This window comes from Cygnus olor, chromosome 5 (assembly GCF_009769625.2).
Source record: "Cygnus olor isolate bCygOlo1 chromosome 5, bCygOlo1.pri.v2, whole genome shotgun sequence".
In the NCBI taxonomy this organism is placed as follows: Eukaryota; Metazoa; Chordata; class Aves; order Anseriformes; family Anatidae; genus Cygnus; species Cygnus olor.
Genome location: NC_049173.1, coordinates 3,302,408 through 3,318,430, shown reverse-complemented (window position 1 = coordinate 3,318,430; position 16,023 = coordinate 3,302,408). Strand labels below are relative to the sequence as shown.

Genomic DNA, 16,023 nt, shown 5'->3' with positions numbered 1-16,023 from the left:
GTTGGCCAGTTGTGATACGATGGTGTATGTTATGAGGAACACTAAACAGGATCTGAATGGTATTTTATTTGGATCAAGAAGCAATGTGGCTGTATCTGAATCGTAACCTTAGCTCTTGGGCAAACCTGACTTCTCTAAACTTCTCTAGGTGATTTCTCACTCTCCTTAAGTCGAAAGAGCCTTTTTTTGTTGTCTTCAGTTGCCTGGTATACAAAGAGTGGGAGAGCTGAAAAGTGCTGTGTTTTCAGGCTACTTTGGGCAGCAGCATTTTTATCTCTGATCTATAACTGCTAGGCTGGTATTTTACAAGCTCACGCACTATGGCTTGCGTATTCTTACAAAGTTTGTCTCTTCCATGGAGTTGCCTAAAAGTTGAGGATGTTTTTTAGTTGCCTAAAAGTGAGGATGTTTTTTAAAGGCGTAAAACAGCTCTGGAGCCAGCTTCCTTTTGGGGCTGTGCTCTCAATCTCTCAGCGTGGACAGATTCGGCTGTGATGGATTAAGGGAGTCCCAATCCATACTTTTTCATCCTCTGCCTGAGCTCACTGTCTGTGTAAGCCGAGTTGCAGACCCCAGCAGCCTCTGCGTGTGGATTTGTGCTAGGACACTGCTCTCTGAACTGTGATAGCAGAGGTGCTGCACGCTCTTTGCAGCTGCAAAAAGCAGTAGAAGGCACTGTGTCTTCAAGGTAGTTAGCCTTTTGACCCTTGATGCCTGTAGCAGACCCTCCTGTTGGGAGGAGCTGGATAAGACCAGAAGACACTTTGGAAGAGGTTGGTTTATCTGCTGGGCACTTAACACTACTCCCGTTCAGTCATCATCCGTCATTTCCAAAAGGTCACGGAGATTTATGCGATTTCTGTTTAGCCTTGTAATTGGCCTCCTGTTTCTAAGAACACTTACGGTCTTTAAGTCCTTAAGGGCATTTCACTTTCCATCAATGTCTCTGTCGTGCAGGTCCTGAAAACTCAGTGCTGGTGGCTAAAGAGCAGACACTGTTCTCATACTAGGAACTCTTTGCTTCTGATCCTTTCAGTTGCTGCCAGCTCCTCCCTCACGTAGCCTGTGGCCATGAGGCACATCCATTTCTCATCAGCCACTAATCATATTTTTGTTCACAACTGACAATTTGCTGTGGGAGGGTGTTATATATGCAGATGCGGTGATTTGGTTTCCAGAAGGAAGCTGCCACTTCTCCATTGTTTATTTATGTATCTTTGTCTTTTTTTACAGCCAAGGAAGCTTTCATAGAGGCAGGAAGCATCTTAAGTGGGCACGTGACAATGGGGATGTATTTTGAAGACGATGCCTTGGCTTTGTAAGTTGTTTGCCTTTTTCTTTGGTGAGAATTCAAACTGGCCTGCATTTAGCAAAAGCTACTGCCTAAGCTGAGCATTTATCAGCAGCCCCAAACAGCTACAAGTGACTTGGTTCTGTAACAGGATTGGTCAGGACTCTGCCAAGGGGACATGTGGCTGTGATTCTGCCACTGATTTATAGCCCATCCAGAGGCAACCTAATTAACCCCGTTGTAATGAACAGTCCCTTCCTGTTGTTCAGCTCACTATAGGTATTTTCAGTCCTCCAGCCCTGCCAGTCCCCCCTGTGTTTGTTGGGTTCCCCATAAAAAAGGGCCCAAACGTATGGGGAAAAAACAGGCTGCAAAAATGGTACCTTCTAGCTAGGATCAGTGTGCAAAAAAAGAAAAAAAGAGTTCTGCCCTTCTATTTCCATTGAGAAGAAATGAAGACTTGTGATTCTTCTGCCTCTCTGCATTCCCTTCACTTTCTCTTTCCCTCTTCCCTCTCCTGATGCTGCAAAAGTGCATGCTGAACTTGGGGTGGGTGGGGAGGGAAGCATAGGAGGGTTGCTGCAAAGCCAGAGATGTAAATTTAAGTTTTGCTCTGGTGGTTGCCCCCAGTTGCCACTAGCAGCCAAAAGAGAGTCAGTGTGCTACTTGTGACTGCTGGCAGGCTTTATACCAAGGAGTCCTCGGCTAGTGGTGGAGTGGGGATTGTGTCTGGGTGCTGGAACATGGTTTGAAAGCCCTTACATAAATGCTGGCTTTCCATCGAGCTGCCTTGGTGTCCAGTAGACTGCCTGCCTGTAGCACTGTAAAAGGGATTAAACTCCTTTGGTCTCATCCAGCTTCCCGGTGGACGTTCACATCTGGCTGCGAGAGGTTTGCAACTGCCAGTGCCAGGAAAGAATCCACCTCTGTCACTTCTAAAGTTTATATTGCAGTGGACTTTTTTTTTTTTTCTTGAAAAATGTGACCACCCATTTCCCTCCCCTTGGCAAGAGCCAGACATTCCCACCATTTCCAAGCATGACTTTGGGCAGGCATACCCTCTTCCTGGAGGAAAAGTGCTGGAAAAATACAGCAGCCTTCCTCCAGCAAGTATGGTAAAGGCGAAGGCAAAGCTTTCTTGTTCAGTTCCTGATCGACTGAGAGCATAAATTGAGGCCCTAACTTTAAGCCAAATTGGAGCTAATAGGATATGGGCATGTGTCAGTGAATACACTTAGCTGTATCATTAATACTCACTCCACCAACTGGCAAAGTTGTTTGGATTAGATTGTGAGAGATGCTTCAGTGCTTATAAATGCAGGTAGATCCAGAAGAGATCTTCGACTTGTCCTGACATCACATTTCCATCAGGAATTGGCCATCAGGGCAGCGTTAAAAATCCCCAAAGGTCCTTGCCCTGTTTTCCAGGTGTGGGTTTTAACAGCCAGTCATGTAGCAGCGAATTATTTTCATTAGTTTTTTACAGGTATGCTGCATCACATGCATCGTGTGTTTGATGAGATATGGACATTTTTGTGATGCGCATGGAAAATAAAAATGTATATATGTTGGCAGTACGTCTCTATTAACTAAAGCGTGCTCAAAGCACCCACCGTGGTCAGGTATTAAAAGTGAGGCACTGCTAGGCCTGTTCAGCCCTGGGGTAATGGCGGGTGCTGAAGTCACAGCCAGCAGCATCAGGGTGAAAAACCTGCGCCCAGGAGCTGAAAGATCTTCTTCTTTCTTCCCTAATGATCTCTGCCCAGCTGATAGGAGGAAAAAAGCGATGGAAGGCAGGATGGTCTTGAAAAACAAAAAGACACCGATAGAAAAAGTCTGTGTTCTGTCAGCAGTGACACATGCAAGAATATACCACCGTCCTCCTGCTCCAGCCACAGCCTGGAGTGTGCTCCTATTTAGTTGGAATAGTTAATACAGTTTATATTGATATTAATTCTGCCAAGTTTGGATTTTGGCTGTGGAAGGTGTTTTTAGCTGTGATTTGTGGGTGAAGCTACTGTAGATGGTCATCTTCTCAACTGTAAGTAGAAAGTAAACACTTACAGGAATTCCTTATGCAAGAGCCAGGCTCACTTCCCTTCTTTAAAGAAGAAAAGCTATTTTTTTTTTGCTAGGCTCTCACGAAGGAAATGTTTGTGGCTCCCCAGTCACAGAAAGCTGAGTCTTGCTCACATTTCTCTCTTCCCAGAGAAAAAGGTATGCAGAATGCACCAAGAATGGTCTCAGCAAAACTGTTTGCTCAGCAAACACCTGATCAGTTGGTAACAAATGAAAAAAAAAAAACCATAAAAAAAACACTAAGGAAGAAATGCATTGAATGAAGTCATTCTTTATTTCTCACATATTTAGATGTCATAGATTCCTGCCAAGTATTTGTTTGCAGATGTTTTTGATTTAAATGTAAGGCTCATATTACCCATCTCATACCCCTACTGTGTAAATAGAAAGCTGTCATAAGCAACAATGCAACCACTTGATATGTATTGGTCATATTACCAGTGAGATAAGACGTGATTGCTTTGTAGACTTTATCGATTGGATGGATAATTTGTTGGTTTTCTGGCAGTATTTAGGAAACTTCCTTATGAAAGGCAGCTGAACAACTTGATCTTTTAGACATAGGGAACAAGAGTCTTTATCTCCTCTTTAGAAGTGGTCGAGCCAGAGAGACACTTTAAGACCTGGGGGAGCTTGAGAAGTTCAAACTTCCAGAATGTCTAACGTTTTACCGTTCTCAGACAACAGCAAATACAGGTTAATGTGAAAAACTACAGGCAGGAAAGTTAGCGACCTTCATAATAGACCAAAGGATTCCCAGCCATAAGCAGGGATGTGAAATAACTTACTTGACTGGAGGAGCTCTTGGAGCCTAGGCAGAAAGGAGAAAGCGTAGCTCAGGACTGGATTTACAACTATTTTTGGAAGAGAGAAGAATGTGTAAGATACTGCCCTGGCTTTTGGTGGGCTGTGAGAAGGCCAGAGCTATCTGGCCTTCTTGTTGATGTCAAAATACAATGGGAGTTAAGAAATTGCAGTGCTTCCATGATCTGTAGAAAACTGGGTTGTTTCTGATGGGGAAAAAAAAAAAAAGTGTTGAAATGGCCATAAAACCAAAGATTTTCCAGAATGGACTAACAAAGCAGAGGATACTCCACAGTGAAACTGAAAAGGCTCTGAGAAATCCAAGAATGGGGTAGCAAGGAATTCACAACATTTGAAAGTCTCAGGAAGGTGCAAGGTCGTTACTGCTGCTCTTGATCAAGATACCAGTGCAGATCATGGGTGACCCTTAGAAATTTGCAGTGGCAAATTTCCAGACAAGTAAGTGCTGTGATGGGGAACAGGAAAGGCCTGCATTTGAGCTGAACATCATAGAAATGTGTTGCCTGCAGTCACCTTCACTTTGTTTGTCATTGTGACCCAAAACAACAAACACCGAGATCTTTAAAGCAAATTTGAACATATCTCTATCCCATTCAGAAATGCTAAAATAAGTGTCCAAGCTGGATTTGCCTGGGCAAACCACAGAGGGGAGTGCAATTGGTTGTAACGTGACTTTTCTATGAGCTTTCCTTTATTAAAAATTACTGTTCTGCTGTAGGATGAATCTGTGTTGCACCTTTTTCATATGGAAAAAAGAAAAGGCAGATTACCTTTGAAAAGGAAATCCTTTTTTCTGCTACCTGACAACTGCTCCAGTGACAACAATCCTTTTCCTGCTACCTGACAACTTCCACAGCCCAAAATGTTCCTATACCTCTCTCACGTGGGCTCACTTCCTCAGTAATTTTAGTGCCTCAGTCTCTGAAAAATTACCATCAGCCCTCGAAAAATAAACTACAGACAGCCCCCAGAGCAGTCGAGGCGGTTTACTTCCTCAGTTTCGCCCTTTGGACAGTGACATCTGGAACCCTCAGGGCTGAAGTTCCTCAAACTTCCAGAAAATTGCTCACCCGTCTTGGTGTGGTCTGTGTCCTTTCATTGCCCAGACTTCTCCTATTTTTGATCTTTCCACCTGCTCAGCTTTTCTTTAAATACTCTTGAACCCTTTTACCAGAAGAGCATTGGGGAACAAAGAATGGGCTGGTTTCTCTGCTAAGAGCAAGTTCAGAGGCTGTGCGTGTTGCTGTAACGTAGTGCTGGACTTCAGCAACACTGCACGTGTCCACCGAGACAAAAGTCAGCACGTGGAGCCCAGTTCCTGTAGGCTGGTGTCCATCAGATGCAGTCTCAGGCCTCTGTTTGCTATGGCTTGGGAGATGCTGTAAAGTGCTGCGTGGATATTTGCACACCTTAGGTGTGAAAATGAAAGGTAAATGCCAGCAAATTCTTTAGACTGTGGTGGATTTTTCACTGTTATTTCCTGTTGGCTCACATTGGGACTGTGCAGGGACTTGGAGAGGGAACGATGGAAAATGTGGCGTGCAGGGAGGCAGTTAGGGGCAACTCGGGACCCTTTCCTCCTGCAGGTGGTCTGCACGGCAGGGTTTCCAGCACCACTTCCCCGTCACCACTTTTAACCGTGAGGATGCCAGCTCTGTGTGCAGCAGGTTTGGTGTGTGCTAAATCCCGTGCCCAGTTCTTGTTGCAGTCACTTTTTCAGGTCCCGTAAGTACGCAGTATCTCCCCCAGCCCTCCTCCTTGCCAGGAGCGGAGATCGGAGTGTGGAAGGCATCGCTTTGTCCAAAGATAGCGCGCAGGACATCGTGCAGATGATCAGATACAGATTGCTGGACACGTTTGTAAGTAAAAAAAATAACTGTGTTTTTTTTTTTTCCATTGCGGTCATTTTCAGAAGCTCTGATTACAGCATGGAGCTGCGCAGAATAAATATGTTTGCTCGTTATTTCTATCGTGCTGAGTTACATTTGTATGTGTGCTTTATGACTTGGACCAGACAGCCTGGACAAGAATCTGTTGTTTGGAGTGTGGTCTCATGGGGCGAGACCTGGGAGTCTCTCAGCTGGCTTGTGCTCACAGTCCCAGACCCACTGTTGTGGCCTTGGCTTGGCCTCCTGCAGGGCCTGCTCCCTGCCTCTTGCACATGAGTTTCAGAAGCTGTGTGGAGCTGGGCTGAGCCTGCCTTGCTTCTCTGCTCACCCCCCTTCATCTCAAAGTGCACCGCTTCTCCTTCACACTTGGGCTGGGTGTTAGACATTTCCAAAGTGCACCCAAGACCCATCGTCCATACTTGGTTTTGAGCTTCCTGCATTCAACGTGGACGCTGCAGGCTTGCTTAGCCCCTGCCTCGCTCATGTAAGAACAAAAAGCCCGATTTTGTCTTGCTCTCTCCTCCCTCTAAACCCCAACTTCTTGTTTTGATGTCTTGCAGCCAGAAATCACTGTGCAAAATCTGCCTCACTACTTGCAGCTCAGGAAGCCCTTCCTCATCTTGTTTAGCGATGGTGACGTCGGTCAGCTGGAAAGCAAGGAAATGCTGAAGCTGGCAAAAGGGATACCCCAGCAAGCGTTTATACCTTGCTGGTTGAACTTGTGAGTGTGCAGAAACTTCTTTGTTTCTTTCCATTAAATTGCTCTTAGCATTTCGGGGCAAGAAAATAAAATGAGTCCGCAATTTCTCAAAACATTATCTATCTGGTAATGTGGTTATTTGGTCTGAAATCATCATGGGTTGGGAGGCCAAATCATTTAGCAATGATTCAGTATGTATTCTGGGCAGCTGCAAAATTGCACAAAAAAGTTAAATTAGTAAAACCTTAATTGATTGCAGAAATAATTGTCAGTAGAATAAAATGTTCTGAAAGATACAGCATGGTAGTTTGACCCTGGCACTGAAGTTATTTGTATTTTTTTTTTACATGTGGGAGAAAAAAGTAAATTTGCCCTCCTGGAGTGTCTTAAAGCAATTATTCCATCAGCAATTAGAGGGAAACACAGTAGGGCAATTAATGATTGCTGACCATAGGAAAAAACAAAAAAAGTTTCCAGAAGAAGGGACACCCAGAAGAAGCCCTATAAGACAACCTTAAAAATATTGAAGAAACAAAATGAATCCAGGAGCTAAGAAATAAAAAGTTGTAGAAGAAGGGATTTTTTTTTTAATCCTCTCCTCCTGTGTGCATTTTCAGTTTTTAGCCTCTGTTTGTTTTGCCCAAGCCCAGAGACACCTCACTGTCTTAATCATAACGTGCTTTGAAGTCTGGGAAGTGCCTAGCAGCGTGGGCTGAAGTTTTGCTAAAGGGAAATGCACATGTTTTCAAAGAGAGGACGATTTGTTTGCCAGTAATGCGCAAGAAATGAGAGCCCCTGGAACTTCCCCACCTACGCATCTGCCTCTGTTCTCCTTTACTGAGAAAGAAAAGGCTGTCCTTTGTAAGGGCAAGAGTGTTTCCACATGAGAAGGCAGAATATGACCATTGGCTTTTAAAGAGTAACACAGTCCTAGAAAGAGGATCTCATTCCCATGGTGAGAGCCAGCGCAGACCCCGTGCACCACTGAGCCTCAAAATAGTGCCTAAAGGCCTCGTCATCTTCGTGTCCTTGCTGTCCCTCCGTCTCAGTCAGATGTCCTCTTGTGGCTCTCTGGTACTTGGGGAAGTTGCCATTCCGACTCCTCACCGCTGCCTGCTGACCGTAGGAAACCGCCCAGTTGCTGCCAAGGGACTGGGTTGCGTGAGCACACCCCTCTGCGTTACCTCCTGCCCTTTCCTGCAGGGTGGTGACAGCAGCCAGGCTGCAGGGAGCTGGGAGTTCTCCCCCCAAATTGCACTACAGGGGCTCACCACGGTGGGGGCCGCTGTGTCATTTCTTTCTCACCTGTTCTTCAAAACTTCTGGTGGAGCAAATTTCACGCCTTCCTACAGGATTTATCCCAGCGGTTCTCTGCTCCTCCTGCTAGAGGATTTCTTCACGCATCTCCTCCTGCTGTCCACTATCTCCCCGTTAGACCCTAATGGCTTGCTTAAGTCACTGAGCTTATAAATAATGCTGGGAGCTTCTACAGCTGTCCCGTAGGTAAAACTGTGTTTGTGTGCCTTGCTGGATGTGGCCCAAGGGCTTCGGCACTTCCTTGATTCTTGGTCATGTTCTGTTTGCTGCCAAACTGCTGCTGAGCGAGTCGAATCTCTTCTTCTCACCAGGAAGAACACTCCAGTGGGCCACGGGGTCCTGAAGGCATACTTTGCCACCGTGCCTTCGTTGCCTGTTGTCGTCTGGGTGAACCTTCACGCTGGGGGTCAAGTGTTCAAGTTCCCATCAGAGCAGTCTGTCACCGAAACGAACATCTTGTCTTGGCTGGAGAAGCTGAAGGCAGGACTGGAGATTCCCAGCAGTAAGTGGACGAGCGTTTGAAACGTTCCTAAGTGTGCACTCTTAGCTCTGGTCTGTTTATGAGAAGATGCTCCGTGCAATAAATTGTCTGTCCTGGAATTTAATGATGGAAAAACTAGCTATTCTAGGTTGAGTTGGAGCAGTACAAATAGTCCGGCCAGAACAGAATACCCATACTCACGAGTTTGCTTCGGGACTGTTTAATGTTCAGAGCCAAGCATGAATAGTTCTGAATCGACATCTCTTCCCTGTAATAATCCCCAAAGCTGGCTGTGCTCTCCGCTTGCTGAGGACAGATTTGCTGAAGCAGTGCTTGCTATTAAAAAGTCTCCTGACTTCTAGTTGTCAGGGTAAGGAACAGCTGCTCTTTAGGCACCTTCCAACATTATTTTTTTTTGGTCAGGTGAGTATAAGGAAGCTGGTGTTTTGCTGTGGTCTTTGGGACATAAAGGGTTGGCAAGCTTTTCACCGAGTCCCTCCCGCCTTGATCAGCTGCTGAAGATTTGAAGAAAGGCAAATGTGCCTTCCTAAAGCGTTACACGTAGCCATAGGGTGCCACGGGAGGGGTGGGAATAACTGGCTGACAGCCTGCTTCAGGCTCCCGAAAGGCAATGGGGATTTTGATCCGTGATGAATTTCAAAATGAGCCTTTCAAAGCGATTGTTTCCAAACGCCAGCACCAGCCTGGATGGGTAGGACGTGTAGTAGGACGTGTGTAGGACGCCTCAGTACCCAAAGACATCACTGCTGACCCAGTAAGGGCTGCTGCCACGCTGTCACCCAGCCGTCTCCCCCACCTCTTTCCATCTCCACTGCTAAAGGCTGCACATTTAGGTCTCCAGTTAGGGACCATCCCTCAGCTTTCAGGGTACCAGAGGGGTGTGCTGATGGTCGGGCAGCATGGCCAAGGGCTGTGCCAGCCATCACAGCCTCCTTTCGCAAGCTTTTAAGCACTATGAACTGTGCAATCAGCCTTAAAAGCATAAATTAAAGAGCATCCTCACTTAGTGGTACTGCTTCCTCTCTGCAGAGACAGCAGACTCCCTCCATGCCTAATGACATTTCAGTAATGCACTCATTAACACAGCTATTTGAGGCCCATCCACTGCTGGAGAGACACAGAGTGTTGCTGCTTGTCAACTTCACAGTTTGGAGCTCTGAGGACGTAGGAGCAGGCCGTTGAGGAGAGGAGCCCTTGGCCAGCTCCAGTAAATGTTAATGCATCTGCGGTCGGTTCGATTTGAGTGTCAGTATTAGCCGTGGAGATAAAAGTGATCTTTTAAAAAAGATCTTTAATTTTGCATTCACTGGAAGCACGGAAAAGCTATACTTGGTCTGAAATGGAAATATCTGCAAAGCGGGTCACATCACAGCCTCTTAACTCATTAACAAGCGGCTGCATTCACTTCTCAGGTACCTTATCTGAGGAAGACTGGAAACCACCTCTTCCTGCTTACAATTTCCTCCAAATGATGGACACCACAGCGCCCGAATTCACCCTCCGTGCCTCCTACCGCCACGGGGACGGGCAGGAGCAGCAGCAGCCAGAAGGCTCTGAAGAGACGGCCACAGTGCGAGAGGAAACGCCTGAGGAAGCTGGGGTGAAGGCAGAGAAAGTCCAGTCCCCCGGGAGGGACCTGCGTGGGACAGCCCCGAGGCTGGCAGGGAGGGAAAAGCAGGCCAAGAGACACAGTGAGCTGTGAGAGTGAAAGGCTGTGGGACAGTGCCCAGAAAAAACTCTCTCACTTTCTCAGCCCTCGGTGAGCCTGTGCAACAGAGAGAGAAGGGAGTTTGGCTGTAAATTGGTGGCGAGGGGATAAAACAGCCCCTGAGTTTCAGTTTAAGTTCCCCGTGGCACTGTGTCGGTAGTTCTGTGGAACCTGGTATTTCTCACACCAGAAATGTGTCCGTACAACCTCCTGGGTGCTGTCCACATCGCATTTCACAGCAAATATCACGGGAGCAGAGCTGCATGGAGGTGGCTGCCGAGGAGTTCTGCCCGCCTGATAATTAACGGAGCGGCAGGGTGAGCTCACCGTGCACGCGGAGCGCTTGCCTCCCCACCAAATCGTGCCAGAAAAGTTGAATCAGCACAGCCCTTCTGTACGGTTTCTGTATATCTCACGAAGATGCTCTGGTTACCCTGGGCAGGAAGAGTGAGTGATTCCAGGACAAAGAGCACTTCTCTCCCCTTGGTTCCAGTAGAGGCTCTGCAGATCTGTCGGCGAGCTCTGCCCTCGATAAGCAGTTCAGTCTGCGCTGTAACTACGCAGAGCCATGAGGGCAAACATTCCACTCACCCCAAATCTGCAGTGTTTAAACTGACACACAGCTGTTTACACCTGAGTCAGGAACTGAATTCATTAGTGTTCATCCTCGGGGGTAACAGCAGTATCTGGCTAAGGTGGCTTTATTATGAAGGCCAGAACTCGGGTCATCACAGCAGCTGTGAGTACCCAGCACAAATATTTGCCAGCAAAGCCCAAGGGTGGGCAGATTGGGCGATGGCTTTTCTCAGTACTGGCATTTTCTTGGTTGCAAGCCCAGGGGGTTATTTACAGCCTCTGCTATTTTTCTGTGGTCTCAGTAACAGCAATGAGGTTGGTGCCTTCTGAGCCAAGGACGGTGCAAGGAATGAGGTGTGTGGGAAGGCCAGCAGTACAGAAACGAGGGGAGAGAGATGAGGGGCAAGGCTGGCGGTGCTGGGGAGAGGCTGTTCCAGTGTGTGACAGAGCCGTTCCACGTCCTTTCGGTGAGGACTGGGAGATTCAGGGCCCGGGGAAGTGGCATTCCAGCCCTTGCTTGTTTCCTCAAGACAGCAAAAGGTCCGTCATTCCATGCTGCGAGACATCTTGGGGTGTGATCTGGGGAGAGGTGCGGTGTGATCAGAGGGAAGCTCTGTCTAATCCCACTGATGGCCACGACAATCTTCTTCCCACTGCCTTTAACCTGCTCTGTTCCACAGCACTGCCGAGGTGTGCCAGGAGGGTCAGATCTTCCTCCTTAGGGCTCTGAAGTTCCTGGTGAGGGGGAAGAATGGTGTTAAGGAACCACCGAGAGCATTGTGAAGTCTCTCTCTCTCGTCCTGCAAGCAGCCTACGTGGTTGGGAGTATTTTGAAATGCCGAGAAATAAGCCATTACTCTTGTGCTCTCCTTGAAGCCCTTAATTGGAGCAGGCCGTTTTTGGACTTACTGACCGGGCTCAGAGCCAAAATATATGTATTTAAAGTACTAAACTGCAGTATGCAGAACGGAGTCTGCTGTGCAGCAGAACTTTCCCAGGGGAAGGAGGAGGTCAGCGAGTTCTCCTCCGTGAGTTCCTGTCGTTCCTCTGCAGTAAGCAGCCGTCCCACCGCGCTCCGCGAGCGGTACGGGGGCATTTCCAGCACTGCCCCTAGTGACACGACTGCTTTCCCTCCTGCGGCATCACTCTCCCGCTTCGGGCAGGCAAAGTACGATATTTGGGCTTATCCTTCGGTCTCAAATAAACTCTATCTCCAGTTCAATCACTCTGCGTTTGTCTTGGTTGCGAGCGCTGCGGTGCGTGGAGCGGCTGACGTCCCGGACCAGCGTGCCCAGGATGGAAGCACGCTTCCAGGAAGGCTCCTTCAGCCTCTGCGTGCCTGCAGCAGGAGGATCCCTTACTTCAGCAGATTTTGTGCAATCCGAGGAGTCTTCCCGGATCCCCGCTGCTCTTGGCAGCGCGTCATTTTTTTATCACGGACCTTAGCCACGCGGTGTCGGGGCAGGAGCCTGTCACTAGGGGTCAGTGCCACATCTCGGTTATGGCTGGAAAAATTGCTGCCTTTGAGGGTGCTGCTCAATTCTTCCCGGAGAATTGCCATCGAAGCCGTGGGGGTTCAGGAATTGGCTATCCTCGGGGGGTGCGGGTGGCTGAGGGCCTGGTTGCTGCCGGGGGCAGTGGCCGTAGCAAGCCTAAGAGCTGGGGAGTCGCAGCACTACGGGGTTCAGCGCCCACATCGCCAGTGGGGTCCCTAAACCCGGAGCCTCCCAGCAGGGGTTGGCAGTGCCAGGAACCCCGAAAGAAACCAGCAGGTCCCTGCGGTGACACGGGGAAGGGAAGGGACATGCTGCTAGCATCGAGCTGGCCGGCAGCCGCGTCTGATGGAGCTGCTGACCCTAAGCACGGGTGTGGGTCAGGGTCCTGCACCGCATCGGGTTGCATGGGCCTGGCTCCGAGTTTGTTTGTTTCTTTAAATACAAAACGTCTCTCTCATTGTGCAGCGCTAGCAGGCGCTTGGAGTGTGGAGGCAATCTATCGAGGCATATATGTGCCAGGATACGTACATACAGGGAGAAAATGTTCCGAGTACTGGGAGCAGTTTGATTGTGGTCTGCATCCTCCAGCACTCCCGTTCGCTGGCAGAAGCAGCCCTGTATTATGTTATTTTTAATAGCGATGGCCCTGGGGAAAGACCAACACGGAAAGAAGTGCTCAGCAAAGCCCAGTGTGTGTTTATGGACGGGAGTGAGAAGAGAGCCCGAGGAAGAAGAGCTCTGCAGTCCCGGGGGCAGCTGCGAGGCACAGAGTGAGTCCCACCAGGCTGGAGAGGAGGAATTCAGAGCAGTGGAAGGAAGCCAGTGATTGCTGCAGGATGGCGTGCATATCTACAGCTTCTTTGCGTCCCGGCACGTGCTGATAGGCAAGAGAAGCACAATCACAGTGAACATTGATGCTATCAGCTCCTTTTTCAACCATTTAACATTAAAACGTGTCTGTTTGGGCAAACCGCAGGTCTGTCTCCGAAGATGATGCTAGCGAGGTGCACAATGAGCTGATGAGCCGATAGATTTCCTGATAGATTGTGTTGATGGAAAGTATTGACACTTTTGGGGTTTATATCACGCCCTTCTTCTGATTGTACTTCAGCACTAAAACTCAAAGGTGGACATACCAAGTACTTCAGTTCTTTGGAAGTCTTTCAGGGGGTGTTCAGATGTCAATCGCTGAACAGAAGGCAAAATGATGGTACAAAATAATGGATTATGTGGTTGTGCTTGAGAGCAAAGCAGTTTAACTCTCTGTCCCAGACAATATGAAGTGCTCCATGCGCCGTGAGCTGCCTGCAGAGCCATCACCATCACCTGGGAAGGAGCAGGGTGCTTGCTGGAGGGCCTGGGGGATCATTTAGGGTACGCATTGGGTTTTCCGTGTTTAAGGAGATGTAAGAGTAACTATTACGGAGGGCCCTGGTGCATGGCTTGGCCGAGGGGTGGCAGACTGAAGCACTTGCAAGCCCCGGGACTCAGCAGTTCTCAGCCCATCCCTGTCCCCGTGCCCCACACCACCCTTTAAGCCTCGCTCCGTGGCCAGGCTCCCCTGTGGCTGCACACCAGGAATACAGCTGTAGGCTGGTTAAAGCCAGCGGAAGGAGGCTTGCAGGAGAGGATGGGGCACGGGAAGGACGCGTGCTGGCGTGCAGACAGCTGCCAGCTCTGCCAGGATGTGAACCAGGACAAGAGCCGGGGGGCTGGCTTGCGGTGCTTGCGCTCAGCGGTTCCTGGTGCCGCGGGGACGCAGCGTCTGGCAGGGCTGGGGGAAGGAGGAAGAGGAGGAGGACGGCAGGCCTTCCTCCTGGCACTGACGGAGCCACAGCCGGGTGAGAGCTACCGGCTGAGCTCACCTCCTGCCGAGGCTCTCTCAAACCACCCAGGTCCCGAGGGGCAGAGTGCAGCCCCCGTCGGGGATGCCCGGTTTTAAAAGGGTGACCCCAAGCATCGCGGTACCCCGGGCTGCGATCCCAGTGGCCTTGGCATTGCCGAAGGGGACGGGAGAAAGGGAGGAGCTGGCGTGGTGTCGGCACGGCTGGGGATGGCAGAGGAGCCGTGGTTGTGTACGGCTGGGGAAGGGAGGGCGCGGGGGCAGGATGGAGCTGGGCTGAGAGATAACGGATGGCTGTGGGGCGGGCTGGGTTTCCTTATTGCCAGCGTGTCCGCCTGGCACTTCCACCGCTAAAAATACGGCTGTGCTCCTGGTGCTGGTCGGGGGAGAGCTGCGGGCAGGTAGGAGCGGCTCCCGAAGCCGTGGTTCCTCGCAGGGTGGCCGCCATGCCCGGGGGGTGAAGCCCGAGGAAGGGGAGACCAAGCTGGAGGAGCAGGACCCAGAAGGGGCCATCCAGTGGGAACCCCTCCGGGGTGAATTTCCCCCTGGATCAGCCCGGCTCGGGGGAGCCCTGAGGGTTGTGCAGGGCTGGGAGTGGAGGTGGCACGTCCCCGGCGCCACGTCGCTGCCTTCATTGTTCATTGTTCCAGCGCGGGGACAGGAGGTGATAAGGGAGGAGAGGGCACCGCTCCAGTTCCTGCTCCTCGACAGGTTATTTCCCTGCTCGCCTGACCTCTCCTTAGGTAAACTGAGTGCTTCACCTCCCTTGGAGTTTACTTTGCTCTCCCGCACTCGTCGGCGCAGCACGGGGCCCTTGGACAACAGCACGGCTCTATTAATAGCTCGTGGGGTTGCCAAATCCCTCCTGGGTGTTGAAAGAGCGGCTGCAATACGGTGATTCAGCCCCGGGTGGTGGGACACGGGCGGCTTCCCCACGGGGCCGTGCTGGGAAGGGTCCTCACATCCCAGCCCGGAGGGGCACGGCCAGCTCCCCGGCACGGAGCAGAGGTGGGGAAGAGGTGGGGAAGGGCCTTTGCTCCGTCGGGCGCAGGCTCCTTGGCTTGCTTGCAACACAAATAGTTGTATCGTGAAACCAGGGCTTGTTCCTCTCTGCTGGCTGGTGCCCAAGCTCCTGGGCTGGGCTCACCGGGCTCGTTCTGCACATGCACCTGTAAAAAAACAAGATCCCGTGGTGGGGACGGAGCCACGGATGAGCCACGGCAGCTCCTTGCACGCAGAGCTGGGGAAGGGATTGAAAACCACGATGCCCTGGCCCAGTTTTGCTCCATGAGCAGCCCTGCCAGGAGGAGAGCGGAGGCAGAGCCTCGCTGTGCGCTGCAGGACGGCACCTCCTCGGGTCCCTTTTGGGTTTTAGGTCCTGGGGCCTTGTCTCCAGCAGCCGGGCTCACTGGGAGTGACCCTGCTGGGGAATGGGAGCTTCGGAGGGCTGGGTGAGCCCCGAGAGGTGCTCTGGGTGACTCTGGGTGAGCGGGGCCAGGCGCTAACACCAAGGCAAATATTTAGCGAGGCCCAAAAATAACTGTAAGTGTTTTCAGGAGCAAAGCCAGCGCAGTATCCATGGGCCTCCCAGCGCAGGGCAGCTCCCAGCCCGGGGCACGGAGGTAGGGGAGGGACACGGCCAGCACTCGGCCACTTATTGCAAGTGGGGTCTGAGTCCTCCCAGCGGTGACGAGGAGCCAGCCCCCGCCGAGCTGGGGGGCTCAGCACATCCTGCTCAGGGCAGCACGCCCAGAAGCATCCTTCAGTGCCCGGGGGCTGGGGCCGAGCATCCCCGTG

The 16,023-nt window shown here is 50.4% G+C and overlaps 1 protein-coding gene across 13 annotated transcripts in view; it reads left to right on the top strand.

Annotated features, from left to right (window-relative positions):
* The window catches only part of TXNDC16 (thioredoxin domain containing 16), a 43,947-nt gene extending 30,428 nt beyond the window's left edge, over positions 1 to 13,519 (top strand). For 7 of the 13 annotated variants that reach the window (XM_040558511.1, XM_040558508.1, XM_040558510.1 and 4 more), the window contains 5 exons: positions 1,234 to 1,318; positions 5,892 to 6,054; positions 6,645 to 6,805; positions 8,413 to 8,603; positions 10,016 to 13,519. In XM_040558511.1, the coding sequence (XP_040414445.1) occupies positions 1,234 to 1,318; positions 5,892 to 6,054; positions 6,645 to 6,805; positions 8,413 to 8,603; positions 10,016 to 10,305 (890 nt within the window). In that variant the 3' untranslated portion in view covers positions 10,306 to 13,519. The remainder of the gene's footprint in view (positions 1 to 1,233; positions 1,319 to 5,891; positions 6,055 to 6,644; positions 6,806 to 8,412; positions 8,604 to 10,015) is intronic. The other 6 variants (XM_040558515.1, XM_040558513.1, XM_040558516.1 and 3 more) reach the window with 2 other exon arrangements.
* Positions 13,520 to 16,023: the final 2,504 nt, after the last annotated feature.